We start from the raw sequence: 17365 nt of genomic DNA, 5'->3' as shown, positions 1-17365 counted from the left end.
GGGAGGTAGCAGAGTCTTTCCTCTTTGGAGGTGGAGGCGGAGCTGGTTTGTCCAAATGTCTCTTTTTAGAAGAAAGTGCCAAATGTCCAGTTCTTGGATCCTTGGTAAGTGTCTTTTGCAAAGGATCCGTTGTAAACAGTTCTTGAGACAATGGGTGTTTGGTCGGCGCCGAAGGTTTCGGAGCCGATGGCTTTTTAGGCTTGTCCGTGCAGTGCTTTTTTGGAAGCTCAGTTTTTTTGGTCGGCGCCGAGGCAGGCTTCGGCGCGGGAGTGTCGGTGCCGAGGGCCTTATGATGTTTGGTCGGTACCGAGAGGTTGGGTTTCGACACCGAGGGCTTTGGTGCGGAGCTCGGTGTCGAGGTAGAGGCCGATCTCTTTTTCGGTGCCGAAGTGTGTTTATCGGCACCGCTGGCAGGCTGGCTCGAACCCGAGCCGCCGGAAGGCTTATTAGGCTTCTTCACCGGGCCCGAAGGTGGGGTGTTCAAAGCAGTGTCTTTGGTCTTGCCTAGGCCCGGAGGCGAAGGCGTGACCGAAGCCTTTTTAGGTGTCGGCGCGGGTGTGGGAGGGGGTATTTTACTCACGACCCTCTGCGCCGGGGTGATGTCCTCCACATCCGAGTCGTCGGCTTCGGAAGCACTGACGAGGTCCTCTTCGGTGTGCTGCTGTCCCGGAGCTTCGACGTCGTCCCCGAAGATGTCGACTGGGACGGAGGTCGAGCCCTTCGATCTCGAATAGTCTTTTTGGATCTGAAAGACTTGCAGGCGGGACAGTCTCAAGCCTCGTGTTCAGGGGAGAGGCAGAGGTTGCACACCTCATGAAGATCGGTGTGGGGGAATTTGGACCCACATCGAGGGCACTTCTTGAATGGAGTTCTTTCCATCAGCCGGGACTGGAGCTTGGATAGGCCCGAAGGCCGCCGTCGACGACTGGAATCGAAGGTGTGTCGAAGAGAAGGTGATTGAGGAGATCAGGATCTGAACAATACCGCGAAGAGCGAGGATTCCGCTTTGATCGTCGAACTGGAAATGTTCGGAACCGGAGCGCGAAGTATTACATCCGAGCCCGATGGCGGAAAAAAACAATCTGAGAATGGAGTCGAAGCCCATGCGCAATACGGACCAAGGGAGAAGTCACCGACCTCGTGACTCCCAAAGACTTTCCAAGAGGAAAAACAAACTGCAAACATCCGGGCCCAACACCAGATGGCGATCTATGCAAAAGTGTGTAATCTGCAGCTCATATGCCTCGAACATAAGGGTTCTTCTGTTAATGGAACATCCCCATATCAATGAGCCTGCTCCTCAATCCCTGAGGAGCATGTTATGGAGCCTTCTAGATTCCGGCATGCACACCTACAGAGATTGGTGTGTAGAAAAGGTGGAATAAGGGGAAACTGCAAGGGCGCTGAAACTTGTATTCAATGGTGTCTCTGCAGCTGGCAAAGGTCAAGTTCATGGCACACATGTCCTCTTTCTACTCTGCCTCGGGTTGCCGGCCCTCAGGTATCATTGCGGAGCGGGAGTCCGTTCCTTTGATGCAATTGTTTCGATGAGCAGGTGCTGCTTTCAGTCCAACTGGTTCCTCCAGAACACCCCTCGAGGAACTGAGCAGAGGAATCGCACGCGATGGCAGGGCATTCTTGTTTCTTCGGCGCAACACAGGCGTGTGACAGGCCCTCGCGGGGCTTGGCCTGGCATTCCAAGGGTGGCGTGCGTCACGAGACCTCCCTATATATCCATGGCCTCGATGCTGGACCACACTTCTGTCCTGCGCCCCGGCCCGAGACCTCGGAACTGCAGACAGCACCTCCTCCAGCCTTGGACCCAGACGCTCACCCGTGGTCAGACAGCACCCCTGAGCCCCGCCTCCTCCTCGCAGGATGAAGCTCCTGGTCCTCTGCGCCCCGCTGTCTCTGGCTCTTGCCCACGGGGCGGGGACCGCGACCAAGAGGGTGAGCCTGAAGGGGACAGTATTGAGACGTAACCACCTTTACTGGGGAAGGGGGGGCGGATATGTGTGAGTGGGTGAGTGGGTAAGTGGATGGTTGGATGGGGGTGAGTGGAAGGATGAATGGGCAGAACGAAGGCAAAAGCAACGACCCTTAGACCGATGGCATAGATGGAGTAGACCGATTGGTGTGGGTGAGCGGATGGTTCGGTGTGGACGAAGTAACCCGGCCTCCAACATGTATTATCATTTTCGGAACCGGACACGTGCAGTGCACACCCAGAGGTCTGCAGCAGGCGCTGCACAAGTCTGTACTTTTAGGTGCACGTGGAATGAGGATTTAGTGAGTAAGTACATTCACGATTCCAGCCTGTAAACCTCCCTGAAATATATGTCACTGAAGCAGGTGCATTGACCCCTGCGCTGTCTTGCCAGAGAAACTGGCTTTAGCATCCTGCTTTAACAAGTTATACCAAAAGATATTGTTACTTGTGTAGCGCCCATCTAGTAATGGAATGAAAGGCCTCGTAGCGCTGTGGGCTATCTGAAATGTACTCTGGGTTTTGGTCCGTACGAATTCTGGATTGTGTTACTTATTGTGACTCGTGTGAGTGGTTTAGTTTGCCATTCCCTCTTTGCGTGCTGTGGCCAAGAACAGACTGCTGTGTGCACATTAGTCGTGAAGTGTATACTGTTATTTGGTTGCATTTTTCTTGGTGCTGTAGTTTTTGCTATGGGCGTGATCAACACAACTTTTTTGACTCTCCCTGCCACCACACCACCCCCCCCATCCCCCATGTCATTTTTTTCTCCCTGCACGATATTATGGAAAGGTGTGGTTCAGACGTGCTTTCCATTATAAAGGCATTCGTTTATTTGCTCATAACTTTTAACCATGTAGTCACATCAGTTAAAACGAGTGGTGCGCGCGCGCGCCACAGTGAGCGATCGGTTTTCAATTATCGCGCCCGTGTCTGGGCACGATAATTGAAAACAGATGTCGGCGTGCGGGTAACAGACACCAATAGGCCATGGGCAGAGCAACACTACCGCCTTTGGCCTAATGCGTGCTGTCTTTCTAAAAAAAATACGACCGCAAACGCCAGTACCGTTGCCTAAAAGGAATCTCATACGCACAAGCGTGTGCGATTCCAGGGTCCGTTTTGGAACCCTCCACAAAAGGGTTCGTCTGCGCGAGCAGTGCTGTGCACTGCATCGCTGCTAGGCGCGAGCCCTAAAAAGCAGAGGTCACAGGAAAGTTATAGTTAGGAAATAGAATTTAAAAAACCTTTGAAATTCACTGAAAAAACAAAACATTACATAGACGTTATTGTTAGGCTCACATTTCACTCATACAAAACCAGTGGGATTCAGCAGTTCTAATTACCTGAGCTAACTATAACTTACGCCCCCGCAATGCACGGCTTATAAACTCACATATTACATTACTCATGACCTGGTCAGTGACATCACTGATATTGAATATGCTACTTACCAGTATGCATCTGTTCTTGGCATGTAGGGCTGCTGACATTCATATCTGTGCATAGATCGCCGCCTAGTGTTGGGTCCGGATGTTTGCACGTTGTTGTCCTGGAAGAGTCTTCGAAGTATCCTTGGATAGGTGACTCCTCCCCTGGACTACAGTGCGCATGGGCATCCTCTCCATCCTCAGATTGTTTTTCGCCATTGTGGCAGTGATGGAGTAGATACAGAAAGTGATGACCATGCTTGCAATAATTCTGAGAGCTGCAGCTGCGACAGGCGCCGGGGAGGAGGGAGGGCGATATGAATGTCAGCAGCCCTACATGCCAAGAACAGATGCATACTGGTAAGTAGCATATTCAGTTCGAGGCATGTGGGCTGCTGAATTCATATCTGTGCATAGAATACATAGCAGTGCCCTCTATTGGCGGCGGCTACCCGTGCCAGCTGCAGCGGTCTGAAAAAGTGTTTTGAGAACAGCCTGTCCTACAGCTGCCTGCTGTTTTGACTGCACATCTACGCAATAGTGTTTTGTAAATGTGTGTGTAGTGGACCATGTGGCTGCTCTGCATATATCATGCAGGGGAATGTTTCCTAGGAAGGCCATGGAAGCCCCCAACTTGCGTGTTGAGTGGGCTCGTGGTGGAATAGTTAATGTGCGTTTTGCCTTTTGATAACAGATTTGAATACACTTAACTATCCATCTGGCTATCCCTGCTTTGGAGATGGCGTTACCTTTGTGGTGTGGGGCAAAGGCAACGAACAGTTGTTTTGTCTTCCTGAAGGGTTTAGTCCTGTCGATGTAGTACATGAGGGCCCTCCGTACATCTAGTGTATGTAATGCCCTCTCTGCAACAGTTTGTGGGTTTTGGAAGAAAACGGGCAGTTCAATAGTCTGGTTCATGTGGAACTGCGATATTACCTTGGGCATGAATTTGGGGTTGGTACGTAGTACGACCCTGTTGGCGTGAACCCGAATAAATGGCTCTTGAACGGTTAGTGCCTGGAGTTCACTAACTCTTCTTAGGGAAGTGATCGCTACCAGGAAGGCTACTTTCCAGGTAAGGAATTGAATCTCGCATGAGTGTAGAGGTTCAAAGGGTGGACCCATCAGGCGTGTGAGGACCAAGTTGAGGTTCCACATTGGAGCCGGTGGGTGACTAGGTGGAATGACTCGTTTGAGTCCTTCCAAGAATGCTTTGATGGCAGGCACTCTGAAGAGAGAGAGGTGCTGCCTGGTTTGCAGATAGGCTGATATTGCGGTCAAATGGACCCGTATAGAGGTGTACGCCAGATTGCATCGGTATAGGTGTAAGAGGTAACATATGATGTTGTGGATGGATGCGTCCAGCGGGTTAATGTCATTATTACCGCAATAAATGACGAACCGTTTCCATTTGGCTGCATAGCAAGCTCTTGTAGTGGGTCTCCTGGCCTCCTTGATGATGTCCATACAGTCAGGTGGCAGATTGAGATAGCCAAACTCTAGGACTTCAGGAGCCAGATCGCCAGGTTCAGCTGTTGCGGATCTGGGTGCTGAACCTCTCCATGGTTCTGCGTCAAATGCGCGGGTTTGATCCGCAGCCTTTGATGCGGTACCACGGAAAGTTCGAGGAAGGTGGTGTACCACGGCTGGCGTGCCCACGTGGGAGCAACTAGGACGAGTGTCAGGGAGTGTTGTCGGAGTTTGCGAGCCACCAGCGGTATCAACGGTGCTGGAGGAAAAGCGTACGCAAATTTGCCGGACCAGTTCATCCATATCGCATTGCCCTGCGACTGCGGGTGTGGGAATCTGGCGGCGAAGCTTTGGCATTTTGCGTTTTCGCTTGTCGCGAATAGGTCTATTTCTGGGTGACCCCACTGCTGGAAGTACGGTTGGAGTACCGATGGGTGTAACTCCCACTCGTGCATCTGGTGGCTGTGTCTGCTGAGCAGATCCGCCATCTGGTTGTCCTTGCCGGGGAGGTGTTCCGCCATGAGGAACATGTTCCTCTGAATGGCCCACTTCCACATGCTCTGAGCCAGATGAGACAACTGTGGAGAGTGTGTCCCTCCCTGCTTCTGTATGTAGTACATTGCGGTCATGTTGTCCGTCCGGATCAACACGACCTTGTTGCACAGATGTACTTTGAAAGCCTTCATGGCCAGGAAGATTGCCATCAGTTCCAGAAGGTTGATGTGCATCTTCTTCTGTTGTGTCGTCCATAGTCCCTGCACTGTGTAGTGGAGTACATGAGCTCCCCATCCCTGGAGAGACGCGTCCGCTGTCAGTACTATTTGTGGAACAGGCTCTTGGAACGGTCGGCCCTTGCAAAGGTTTTGTGGATTCCACCAATGCAGAGAGTTGTATGCCCGACCGCTCACCAACACTAGGTCTTTCAACTGTCCTTGAGCCTGATTCCACTGACGTGCTAGGCACTCCTGAAGTGGGCGCATATGTAATCTCGCGTGCGGGACTATGAAGATGCAGGAGGCCATCATGCCTATCAACTGCATAAACACTCGCGCTGGAAGCGAGTGGTTGGGTCTGAACTTGGAGATCAGCGCTTGTATGCCGTTGATCCTCACTAAATTTGGCTGAGCTGTGGCCGCCAGAGTGTCTATAGTCGCACCTAGGTACTGTTGTACGTGTGCGGGCTGGAGATGAGACTTTGGGTAATTTAGTGAGAATCCCAGACTGTGAAGAAGGTGAATGGTACGGGACACGTGGCTTGCACATTGCTGGGCCGATCTCGCTTGAACGAGCCAGTCGTCTAGGTAGGGGTAGACGTGTATGTGCTGTCTCCGTAAATGTGCCGCCACCGTAGCTAGGCACTTTGTGAAAACCCTGGGCGCTGTTGTCACGCCGAAGGGAAGGACTTTGAACTGATAGTGCTGCCCTTGAACAGTGAACCTGAGGTATTTTTTGTGTGAGGGGTGGATGGGTATGTGAAAATACGCATCCTTGAGGTCCAGTGATGCTAGGAAGTCTCCCTGCTGGAGAAGCGGAAGGACTTGCTGTAGAGTGAGCATGTGAAAGTGCTCCGAAAGAATGTACTGGTTCAGGGGTCTCAGGTCTAATATAGGCCTGAGCGACCCGTCCTTTTTTGGAATTAAGAAGTAGAGGGAGTAAACCCCCGTGCCCCGCTCGTGGACGGGTACGACCTCGATAGCGCCTTTTAGAAGCATACTTTCTACCTCTTGCTGTAAGAGCGTCAAGTGCTCTGAAGACATAGGACGGTTTCTTGGTGGTATTGTGGGTGGAGTGGAAGTTAACTCCAGACAGTAACCGTATTTTATAATATCTTTGACCCACCTGTCCGTGGTGATGGAGTTCCACGTGGACAGGAACCGTTGTAGCCTTCCCCCGACAGGTGTTATGTGGTCGGGAGGAAGGGAGAGGGCGTCACTGCTTGTTCTTGGGGGAGGACCTGGTGTTGCCGTAGCCACGTCCTCTGCCCTTGGTACTGGAGCCACGATAGCCACCTCGGGTGTTCTTATCGTAGGTGGTCTGCGTATTACCCTTGTTATATGTTTGTTGTGACCCCTGTCCTCTGCCTGCTCCCTTGTTTCCGGGGCGACGAAAGGAGCCGCTCCGAAAGGACTGAGTTTGTAGGGCGCCCATGGACTTTGCAGTGTCCGTGTCCTTTTTTATCTTCTCGAGGGTGGCGTCAACCTCAGGCCCGAACAAAAAGTCGGGGTTGACAGGCTGATTAAGGATATTGTTTTGTACCTCAGGCTTGAATCCTGAGATACGTAGCCAGGCGTGACGTCGTAGGATGACGCTAGTGTTGATGGCCCTGGCAGCCGTGTCAGCAGCGTCTAGTGCACATTTGATGGCAGCATTTGTGAGTAGCTGTCCCTCTCTGATAAGGATTTCTGCACCTTCTTTGTAGGGGTCAGGGAGGTGTTGAAGGAGTTGCTCCATTGTGTCATAGTGCGCCCTATCGTAGCGAGCGAGGAGCGCTTGAGTGTTAGCTATGCGCCATATGCTTGCAGCTTGTGCGGCAACTCGCTTGCCGGAGGTCTCCAGCACCTTGGACTCCTTGTCCGGGGGAGGAGCGTCACCCGTTGTCTGCGAGTGTGCCCTCTTGCGGGCATTCGCCACAACGATGGAGTCGAGTGGTAATTGTCCTCTGATGTAAGTAGGATCCCCAGGTGCTGATCTGTATTTCTTATCGATCCTGGGGTTTATCACTCGTGCCCTGGTGGGTTCCCTGAAAATGTCAGTGGCTGGCTTAAGGACCCCCTTCAACATTGGCAGAGTCTTTACATGTCTTTCTGAGGATGCAAAGGTGTCCATTAGAAAGTCATCTTCGATGATATCAGAGTGAAGCTGTACATCATGGTTGTTCGCCGCCCGTTCAATCAGAGCGTTGAACGCCGCAGTATCCTCTGTGGGTGACGTTTTTGCCCCATATAGTTGTGGGTCCTGTGCATCAAGAGGTGCACTGGGGTCTGCAGGGTCGCCCCAAGTTTGGTCAGGGTCCTGCTGGTCATCAGGGTCCGTGTCCACATGGTAGGGGACTTGTTCACCCATGTAGTCCTCCAATGCATCCGTGTCGGAGCGTGTGGGGGAGGCCCGGTGTGGATCCTGGTAGGGTGAATGAAAGGGTTCATACAGGAGAGGTTCTGTGTCCACAGGCAGCTTCCTCTTTAGCGGGATCCTGAAAGGTTCCAATGGCGGTTCCGAAGTTATCCTTCGGTCGTGGAGAATCATCCTGCCAGTGTCGGCGTCGATGACGCGTGACGGTGACGGCTCGACAGGCGTAACCGCAGTTTTGGTGGCCTGTGTCCTGAGTTGAAACGCCTTCGGGATTGTGGATGGAGGCAAGCCGAAGGTAATGCTGGTCGGCACCGACGAAACCGCTGGATCGATCGAACCCGACTGGTCCTGGAGGGCAGCCTTGGTTTTGCAGCCTGGCATTGCGCCAGGCCGTACTCGGGGCGCCTTAGAGGTCGTGGCCCCCGCCAGGGTCGTCGAGGCGGCTGCAGATATCTTCTGCGCCCGTGGTGCATCGAGCCGAGGTGCGGAGATCACCGTCGACGTCTTCGACACGTGAGGTTTCGGTGTCGTCGAGGGGGTGCTGCGAGGCGTAGCAGGCGGGACGGCCCTCGGTGTCGGTGGCGTCGACGCCGGTAACCGAGCAGGTTTTTCGGCGCCGATGGCCTTCTTCCGTTTGTCGACTCCCATGTCGCCCGTCTCGAGTTCGGCACCGAAGTCCCCCTTGGTGCGGTCGGTGCCGACACGGTGCGCCGGCGTCGAAGGTGTTGAAGGCCTCGATCCGACTAGCGCCACTTTCAGTTTCGGTTTCGTAGGAACCTGAGCAGCTTTCGGTTTCGGTTTCGTGGAAGGGAAACCAGCTGGCTTAAGCGGTAATGGCTGCCGCTGAACGTCCGAGGCCGGGCCCGAGGGCGGGGCCGAAGGACTGCGTGATAGGTCTCGGGTAAGGCCCGAAGGCGATCCCTCGACCGGAGCCATAGTCTGTGGCACTGGTGAATTCTCGGTTTGAACAGGTAGGCCTTGTTCATCATCGGAGCTACTCTCTTCGGCCCCTAAGGCCTCCTCGTCGTCTCCTACCTCGGTGTCGTCTTCACCTCTGTGGAAGAGTGACTCGTCGGCCTCGTCCGATCCGGGTTCTTGGTCGGAAACGGGACTGGAGGGTAAGACTTCTACTTCTTCGACGTCGTCCGCGTCGTCGAAGATGTCAGCTGGGGCCGGTGCCGCGTGCTGCGCTTCGAGCCTCGCCGCTCGACGATTCCGCAGAGTCTTCTTTGAACGGAACCGGGCACAGGCCATACATGTCGACTCGTCGTGGTCCGGCGAAAGGCATTTGTTGCACACCGGATGGACGTCGATGTGTGGGTACTTCGCATTACATACCGGACACCTTTTGAATGGCGTCCTCGATTCCATCGTCGAAGTAGTTGATGGACAGGTAAATGCGAACAAAGTCGGTGCTGGAAGTTAGTAAACTAACAGAGAGTATCGAAAACCGATCGATAAACAGTACCGACGCGAACTAAAGGCCTCGACAAAATTTTTTCCTAACTTGAGCTAAGATAGCACATCCGAACCCAATGGCGGAAAAAAACAATCTGAGGATGGAGAGGATGCCCATGCGCACTGTAGTCCAGGGGAGGAGTCACCTATCCAAGGATACTTCGAAGACTCTTCCAGGACAACAACGTGCAAACATCCGGACCCAACACTAGGCGGCGATCTATGCACAGATATGAATTCAGCAGCCCACATGCCTCGAACCCAGAGAAACCCTCACACAACCCTATACAACCTCTCATACGCCAACCCAACCACTCAGATAACCATTCACAGTCCAATACAAATACCCACACAGCCACTCACCCACACACACAGCCTCTCAATACAGCCACTCACTCACCCATACAAGCCCTCACTCATACACCCAGTCACTTACCCACAGTCACACACTTACCCAAACAGCTACTCACAAACCCACTTATTCACCTATGCATCCACTCACTCACCCACACAGCCTCTCAATACAACCACTCATTAACCCATACAAAGACTCACACACCCACACAACCATTTACAATACAAGCACTCACACATCCATCAATTCACAGCCACTTACTTTACAATACAGCCACTCACCCAAATCGCTTAACCCAACAGCCACTCACTCATACAGCTACTTATACACCCACTCACCCACCCTTACAGCCACTCACACACCCACTCATTTAACCAAGTCACCTACACAGCTGCTCATATATCTACTTATACAGCCATACAACCACTCACCCACACACAGATACTCACATAATACATGTTATAAATAGTATCACTCAGTAGTAGTACAGAAAGTATACTATTTTAGCTTTTGTAGTACCTAGGTATGTATGTTTAACACTCAAACTTTTAGAGAACACTCACTGGATGAAGTAATCAGGGATGTCATTTGAGATGTCATGAGTGAGGTCATTGACCATGTCATGAGTGATGAAATATGTGAGGTCATAATCAGTACAATACGGGGGCGCAAGTTATAGTTCACTCAGGTAACTATATCTGCTGAATTTCGCTGGGTTCACATGAGCAAAACGTGAGCCTAACTAGAACGTCCCTTTAACCTTTGTTTTTTTCAATATATATATATATATATATATATATATATATATATATATATATATATATATTCACTTAAAAAAACATAGGTTTCACACATGTTATAGTTAGGTGGATATTTCACTAAAAAACCAATGAAATTCCCCCGTTATAGTTAGTTAACTATAACTCGGGCGCCCGCAATCCACTGCTCATGACGTCACATATTACATCACTCATGACATGGTCAGTGGCATCACTCATGACATCACTGATGACATCATCCTTGTGATAGAGTGGCGGTCGCGCGAGTTATAGTTATCTGAACTAACTATAACGGGGGAATTTCATTGGTTTTTTACGAGTGAAATATCCACCTAACTATAACATGTGTGAAACCTATGGTTTTTTAAGTGAATTTGCAAGGTTTTTTAAATGCTAATTCCTAACTATAACGTGTGTGAAACCTATGGTTTTTTAAGTGAATTTGCAAGGTTTTTTAAATGCTAATTCCTAACTATAACGTGTGTGAAACCTATGGTTTTTTCAGTGAATTTGTACGGTTTTTTAAATGCTAATTTATTTATGTATTTTTTATAAATATATTTATTTTACAATAAACTATGTATTAAAATTTTTTTTTTTTTGGTTTTTCACCGTGCGCGCACCCCCGCGATTTAAAGTAAATAAATAAATTTCTGCCTTCGGGGTTCTTCAGGGACCCCCTGACAAAGGCTAGGGGGTCAGGAACTCTCTACCCTGCCCCCTTTTCACGTTCGCCACCTTCCTTTTTCACTCTCGCACTGAAAACAAACAAAATGCCGGCCGACACTTCCTGATTTCGACCGATTCGAATGTTGACTAACATGTAACCACCAATCAGAATTATGCTCGCGCACGTTAGGGTGCTCGCACGGTGCGCGCACCCTGCTCACGTATATATATTGATATGCTTTTAAATGCTATTTTCTCAGGAAATACTGAACATATTTACACCAGACCTGCAAAAGGCACTTCCTTGACCTAATGGCTACCTCTCTGCCAAATATCAAGTAATTCTGTTCAGCCGTTTGGGCTGTAACTGCGTCTAAAGGTCCTATGGAAAAATGCATGGGGAAAACGCGTTTTGGGACCCCCCTTTTTTCTCGGCCCCCGCTTGACGAATCACCCCGAGACTTTCAGGGTAGGAGCTGAACGGAGCGCCCCATTAGTTTTGAAAATTTCGCCAGGATTCGTCAACCGGCGCCAAAGTTATTCAAAATAGAATTTTCAGATTTCCTATGGAAACACGGTCCTAACTATAACTATCTACTGGCGACCGCCAGTAGATTATATATATATATATATATATATATATATATATATAATCATTAGGGTATGAATATGTGGCATTAAATAAATTAAGGCTGTACTTGTCTTCATAATATTTTGGTACTCAATATTTAGGCTACAATATATTTACACACCAACAGCTCACCCATGATATTCTGGTATTACGCCCTATATACCATCGCTAACAGCAAGAGTGTAACAATGGCTCAACAAGGCATATTCCCCATCTTAAATTAATAGGAAATAACTTACACATCGTAGATGTGGATGTTGGCTGGAATGGCACCAATGAATCCAACCAGTTTCTTGCTGGTAATGACCCTCACACCACAGTGCCACTGCGGAAGCCAGCCAGGGGGACGCAGAGCCCTGCAAATGGAAAAGAACTTCATACCACATGAACATCCACACCACTTACAAAACATTACATTTGGTCCCTCAAGGACTTAAAATGTTTAAACGTTTTAGATGAATGGTAGCCCAATCAGGAAGGCTGACATGTCCGCTGACTTACTGCAGAAGTATGGTTTGGTTCAATGGCTTGGGTCCTTGCACAAAACTCTACCTCACCTTACACATACAGCTATGGAAATTATTTTTATTTTTTTTAAATAATCACTAGCTGTAATAACAGGCAGCTGTACTATAGAATACTCAAGTTAGTCAACTTTAGAAGGATGAAGAGTATGGTTGGCGTAGCTTTGGATTATATTGGACAACATTACTGGTCCAAACTGAACCAACCAGCCCGACTGTCTGAAACAGAATCCCAAAAGTAAGCATACTGGTGAACTGCCGCCAATGGGCAGATCTCAGAAAGTATGAAACAGTCCACATATACAAGTTCACTTAGACAAATGGCTTAATTTTGCACCGCTCTTATCCCAACTTATTTACCAGTAGAACACTTTCACCACAATACCATCCTACCTTAGTTAAGGTTCCATTAATATCCCTAACGTACAATATATGCAAAACTATCAACCTCTATGCTTGCGTAGTAGGGGAGAACACTATTAAATGCAGAGAAGGGTAGGTCCACTGGCGGTACCTACCAGAGCAAAAACTCCGGAGAGTAATCAAATCGGAACATGTTGTCATCATCTTCCACATAGTTTTCATTCAGAAGCGTATAAAGTTCTTTCAACTACAAAATAAGACAAATGGTGCAGTGTTTATAGAGAGGTAGACGGGTGAGAGGTGGGTGATGGAAGAATGCCAAACGGGGATGAAAGGGACAAAAAAAAAAAAAGATAGGGTGAAGTTGAAAAGAAACAACGAATGACAGAGCAAAAGATCATGAAAAGAGAAAAAACAGCAGAGAGCAATTGAAAAGCTAAGAGAAAAATATTCATTCAAACAAATAAAATAAATGCATTCTCTATGAGGTACAGCTGAAAAACTCTATGCAACTGGTAAGGTCAATTTGCCTTTATACTGACTTTTTGAAAACGCATTTACAACCTACTGTTAGGAATCATATTCTTCTAAACACAAAGAGGTGTTCGTTCAAGAAGAAAGATATCCGCTACTCGAAACTATACAAAAAAAAGTTTCCCCGACTCACAGGAGGCAACACTACAGGATAATGTTTTGCTCAGTTATAAGTAACAATATAGTTAACATAAGTCTTGCCTGTTCTGGGGGAAGAGACGAGCCCAGTATTTATACCCTCCAGCCCATGACTGCCTCTCACAAAGAATAGAGAAACTAGTTTCCATGAATATGCACTTTCAGCCCTCTGGATGGATCCTTGCAAGAGGAAGGAAGAAGCGCGCCTCACTGGACTCAATCATTGACTCAAGAAGAGGATAATGCTGACCTGCTGATCGGATCTACACTTCCAAGCACAGTGTACCATAAACAACCCAGCCTTTGCAGTGCCAAAACCCTCTACAGGCGTGAAGGGAGGAGGGGTGCATGTACATAAGGCAATTACCTTCTCACAGACTAGCCTTCTACCCTCAACTCCATGGCTGCTTACAACTTACCACAGCTCGATCCCCAAGGTCCAGGGCATCCCACATGAAACCTTGGGGCAAGGTGTACGGTTCCTGACGAATGTTGTCTTTGTCAGGCTCAATGGGGCCATGCGTGTTCACCACTTCGCCTGTGAGAAAGAAACCGATGATGTCAAACACTTATTTTAAAATGACTGAAAGAATGCAACAATCTTGAAGCTCCTCATACCCAGTTTAGGGACAGGTTGCGTGTCCCAGAATTGGTAGCTACGTTTCGTAGCCTCCTCCATGGTTTTGGCAGGCCCGGGGCCTACAGAGAAGAGCTCGATGGCTTTCTGTATCTCCTGAATTCTCTCTGCTGGCAAGGCGTTCACCTGAGAAAGAAAATCATAGAAAAGAGGACAAATATTGGAAGGGATATAAAGTATGGATCAAACAGATCGGTAGCAAAATAAGTCTTTGGGAGGAACAAAGGACAAGAGAGTTTATCTTATAACCAGTCTTCAGATAGGAGATTAAGAACTAAATATCCCCCAGAAATGGAGAAAAATACAAATGTGTAGAGTGAGCCAGTTAAATGGCATCCTTGTTCTTGTATATCTCTTCTTACATTGTTTTATACTGATATGTTGAGAGCGTACTTGAGTTCTTGTGACTAACAAGGTGTTCTGATTCTAGATGACTGACCGTTTAGGCAGTAGTTGGTGATCTGGAGTTTGGAATGTGGGAAATGTCTGATGGACTCTTGAATCTTATTTAATATTAAATACCCGTTTAATATTTACTTGGCATATTTGGATGATTCTTCAGGATGCCAACAGTGGTGGTAAATGAATACCACATATTTGGCGAGGAGTTTAAGGAGTGTTATCTTTGAGTAGAGTGCATTGACTAAGAGCGTCTTGCCAATGCAAAACCGGCGCTGTGGTTCAGCGCCACCCACCTGCCTGGCTACTTGGGAGTATTTTGGTGGTATTCCCTATGGATTTCAGCTTGGATTGGTGCCGACTGATCGTGGTGAGCGTACTGCTCTCGGTGACGTTAAAGCCAGGCGTAATGTTGTGGACGACATAATATGATGGAAGCACACGTCCACACATAAAACAGCCATTCCATAGGCTGTTTGATGTGTGGTGATGACACCATGCATGTTGCTGCTATTTGGGTGAAGAGGTAATTTATTGATTTTACCAGGAACTGCCGTGCTCGTATGTGTTGGGATTCACAGGTGCATATCGCCACTGCACTGTGTAGGTGTTTATGGTACAGTATGTTTTAGCGTGACTACTTTGAAGTAGCAGCTTATTCGTAGCTTTTATTCCATAATTCTCGAGTAGCTACTTTAAGGAGTTATAGGAAACTGGGACAGGGCGATTCATTATTCTGAAACAATGGCGAAGTGGGGGAGGGCCATTCAATAAATTCAATATTTTCTACAGCATCTTGGAAAGTACCAACAATGGAAACATTGGTTTGTGATATTTCAAAATTACTTGGTGGCCAAAGATGCCGTAACTTACCACCAACGAAACTGCTGCTTTTAACTAATTACTTGGGTGCTGAAGCGCAGAAAACTTTTGATAACTTAACTGAACTTCAGCGGTCTCAGAGGAAGATTGGAATAAGTATTTGGAGGCACAGAAAACTAGCAAATTATTTTTCGGAGGAACCTTGTGTGATGGTGAAACATTTGAATTTTTATTCACAAGAATAAGGGGTTGAAGAAAATACTGATCAATATGTTGCATCTATGTATTCTTGAAAGTACTAGAAATTTTGAGAATGGGGTGGATCAACATGTTAGAAATCAGATTGTTTTGAAATGTGCGTCTAAATAAGTGCAAGAGCATTTGTTATGTGATGTCAATCCTACTCTTGAAGAAACTATGAGAATTACAAAGGGGACTGATTGATATTGTCAGGTTCCCCACAAGGTACCGGTTACCTGTGGAGAGATCTCGCAGAGACGACAGGAGCCACTACCCCCTACGCCCACCTTACCCTACTCTGGAACGGTGACAAACTAGGAGTAAGATGGGAGAAGGGATGGCAGCCAATCAAGGACCAGATGACCCAAAGATGGAAAGGTGGGACGTCCCTCAGTGTGGATGGACACCAGCTGCTCAGGAAGATAAGGGCACACTGGTTACTACAACATTAATACGCTGACCCCCAATTCAACAACATACATTTGTGAGGGGAATGAGGATTACCTCTAGAGGGAAGGTCGCTTAACCAGGAAGGGATGATATGCCTGGCCAAGGGGAGCGCTCCTGCGCTCAAGAAAGAACTTGTAAAAACCAAGAAGAAGCGCTCCTGCGCTGTGATACAGGCAAACCAAGAAGAAGCGCTCCTGCGCTAAGACAAAGTACGGACAAACCAAGAAGAAGCGCTCCGGCGCTGAGATGCAGGTAAACCAAGAAGAAGCGCTCCTGCGCTAAAGATAAAGTACGGGTAAACCAAGAAGAAGCGCTCCTGCGCTATGACAGTACGAAAAAGAGGCATCCGCCTTGAGGCAAGGTAAACTGCAGGAAGAGCAATGGCACATACCTTACCCCAGCGCGGTGACTGGGCGAAAGTACCTTCCGGCGTTTCAGCACGACGTGGAGGACTCGAGGACAGTTATGTGCCCCAGCGCAGAGAGGCGGGGAAGAGAGCAACCACCAAAATACGCTTCAGCGCGGCGTGGCTGATCCGCACGATGATTGCCCGGAATTGGCTTCAGGGGAGCAGGCGACGTCTATGGACGAGTACTCCGGCAGGGGCAGCGGCATACACAATCCCAACGGAATCGGCACCAGCATCAGAATCCGAAGCGCCGGCCCGTGGGAATAGCCGCTTCTGATACGCGGATTCCCCCGGAAGCGCTGATGACGTTTGCGGTGGTTCCCAGAGAGACTAGACCGCTAGTGGCCAAGTCCGGAAGTGAGGGGTTTGTTCCGTCTCGGAACACAGGCATACACCCACGCGACCTAGAGGGATACCAGGGGCAGAAGAGGCAGACCATGACAGATATCGGGAGTCCGAAGATTGTTTTCGGAGATACCAATGATTCTGATTGCAAATGTGTTTAATCAGAGTTTGTAGAAGCACAGCGAGTAGTAATGGAAAAGTTAATGGCGTTCATGAATTTCTTTTTTTTTTTTTAAATAACATTTTTATTGATAATAAGCAGCAACTTTCCAGGGATTACAGAGTCATCAGTGGCAACGCAAAAAATGAATTGAAATGACAATCTATCAGTTATATAGAGCAAGAGGATACTTAACACATTATTTTGTACAGTCCCAAGCAATCTTGACAGCAGATATAGTTAAACAGCCGAGAGAAACCATCTGGAATTTGTGTGCACCTTCCACCCCGCAGAGCTCTAATGGTGGCCACCCGGTGTTAGGATTCCTCCTGTTCCATCCCGTAGATCCAGTATTGTCCGCCTCTCCCTTTGAAGTTCCACCGTGGGGGAAATGCATAAGTCGCCTCTATATTTATTCCACTTCCCCCATTTACTGTCCCACTTTTTGGGGCATCCGTCTTGAACACCGCCTTTACAGCCACCATAGCATAGTCCA

General features: G+C 48.6%; 1 protein-coding gene across 5 annotated transcripts in view; it reads right to left on the bottom strand.

Annotated features, from left to right (window-relative positions):
* The window catches only part of NMT1 (N-myristoyltransferase 1), a 413873-nt gene that overhangs the window by 129840 nt on the left and 266668 nt on the right, over nucleotides 1-17365 (bottom strand). For all 5 annotated transcript variants that reach the window (XM_085647087.1, XM_085647088.1, XM_085647086.1 and 2 more), the window contains 4 exons: nucleotides 14026-14170; nucleotides 13827-13945; nucleotides 12891-12982; nucleotides 12088-12204 (listed from right to left, as the gene is read on the bottom strand). In XM_085647087.1, coding sequence (XP_085503213.1) covers nucleotides 12088-12204; nucleotides 12891-12982; nucleotides 13827-13945; nucleotides 14026-14170 — 473 coding nt within the window. The remainder of the gene's footprint in view (nucleotides 1-12087; nucleotides 12205-12890; nucleotides 12983-13826; nucleotides 13946-14025; nucleotides 14171-17365) is intronic.

Source organism: Triturus cristatus, chromosome 1_1 (assembly GCF_964204655.1).
Source record: "Triturus cristatus chromosome 1_1, aTriCri1.1, whole genome shotgun sequence".
Classification (NCBI taxonomy): domain Eukaryota; kingdom Metazoa; phylum Chordata; class Amphibia; order Caudata; family Salamandridae; genus Triturus; species Triturus cristatus.
This window is presented reverse-complemented; position numbering and strand designations above follow the sequence as displayed.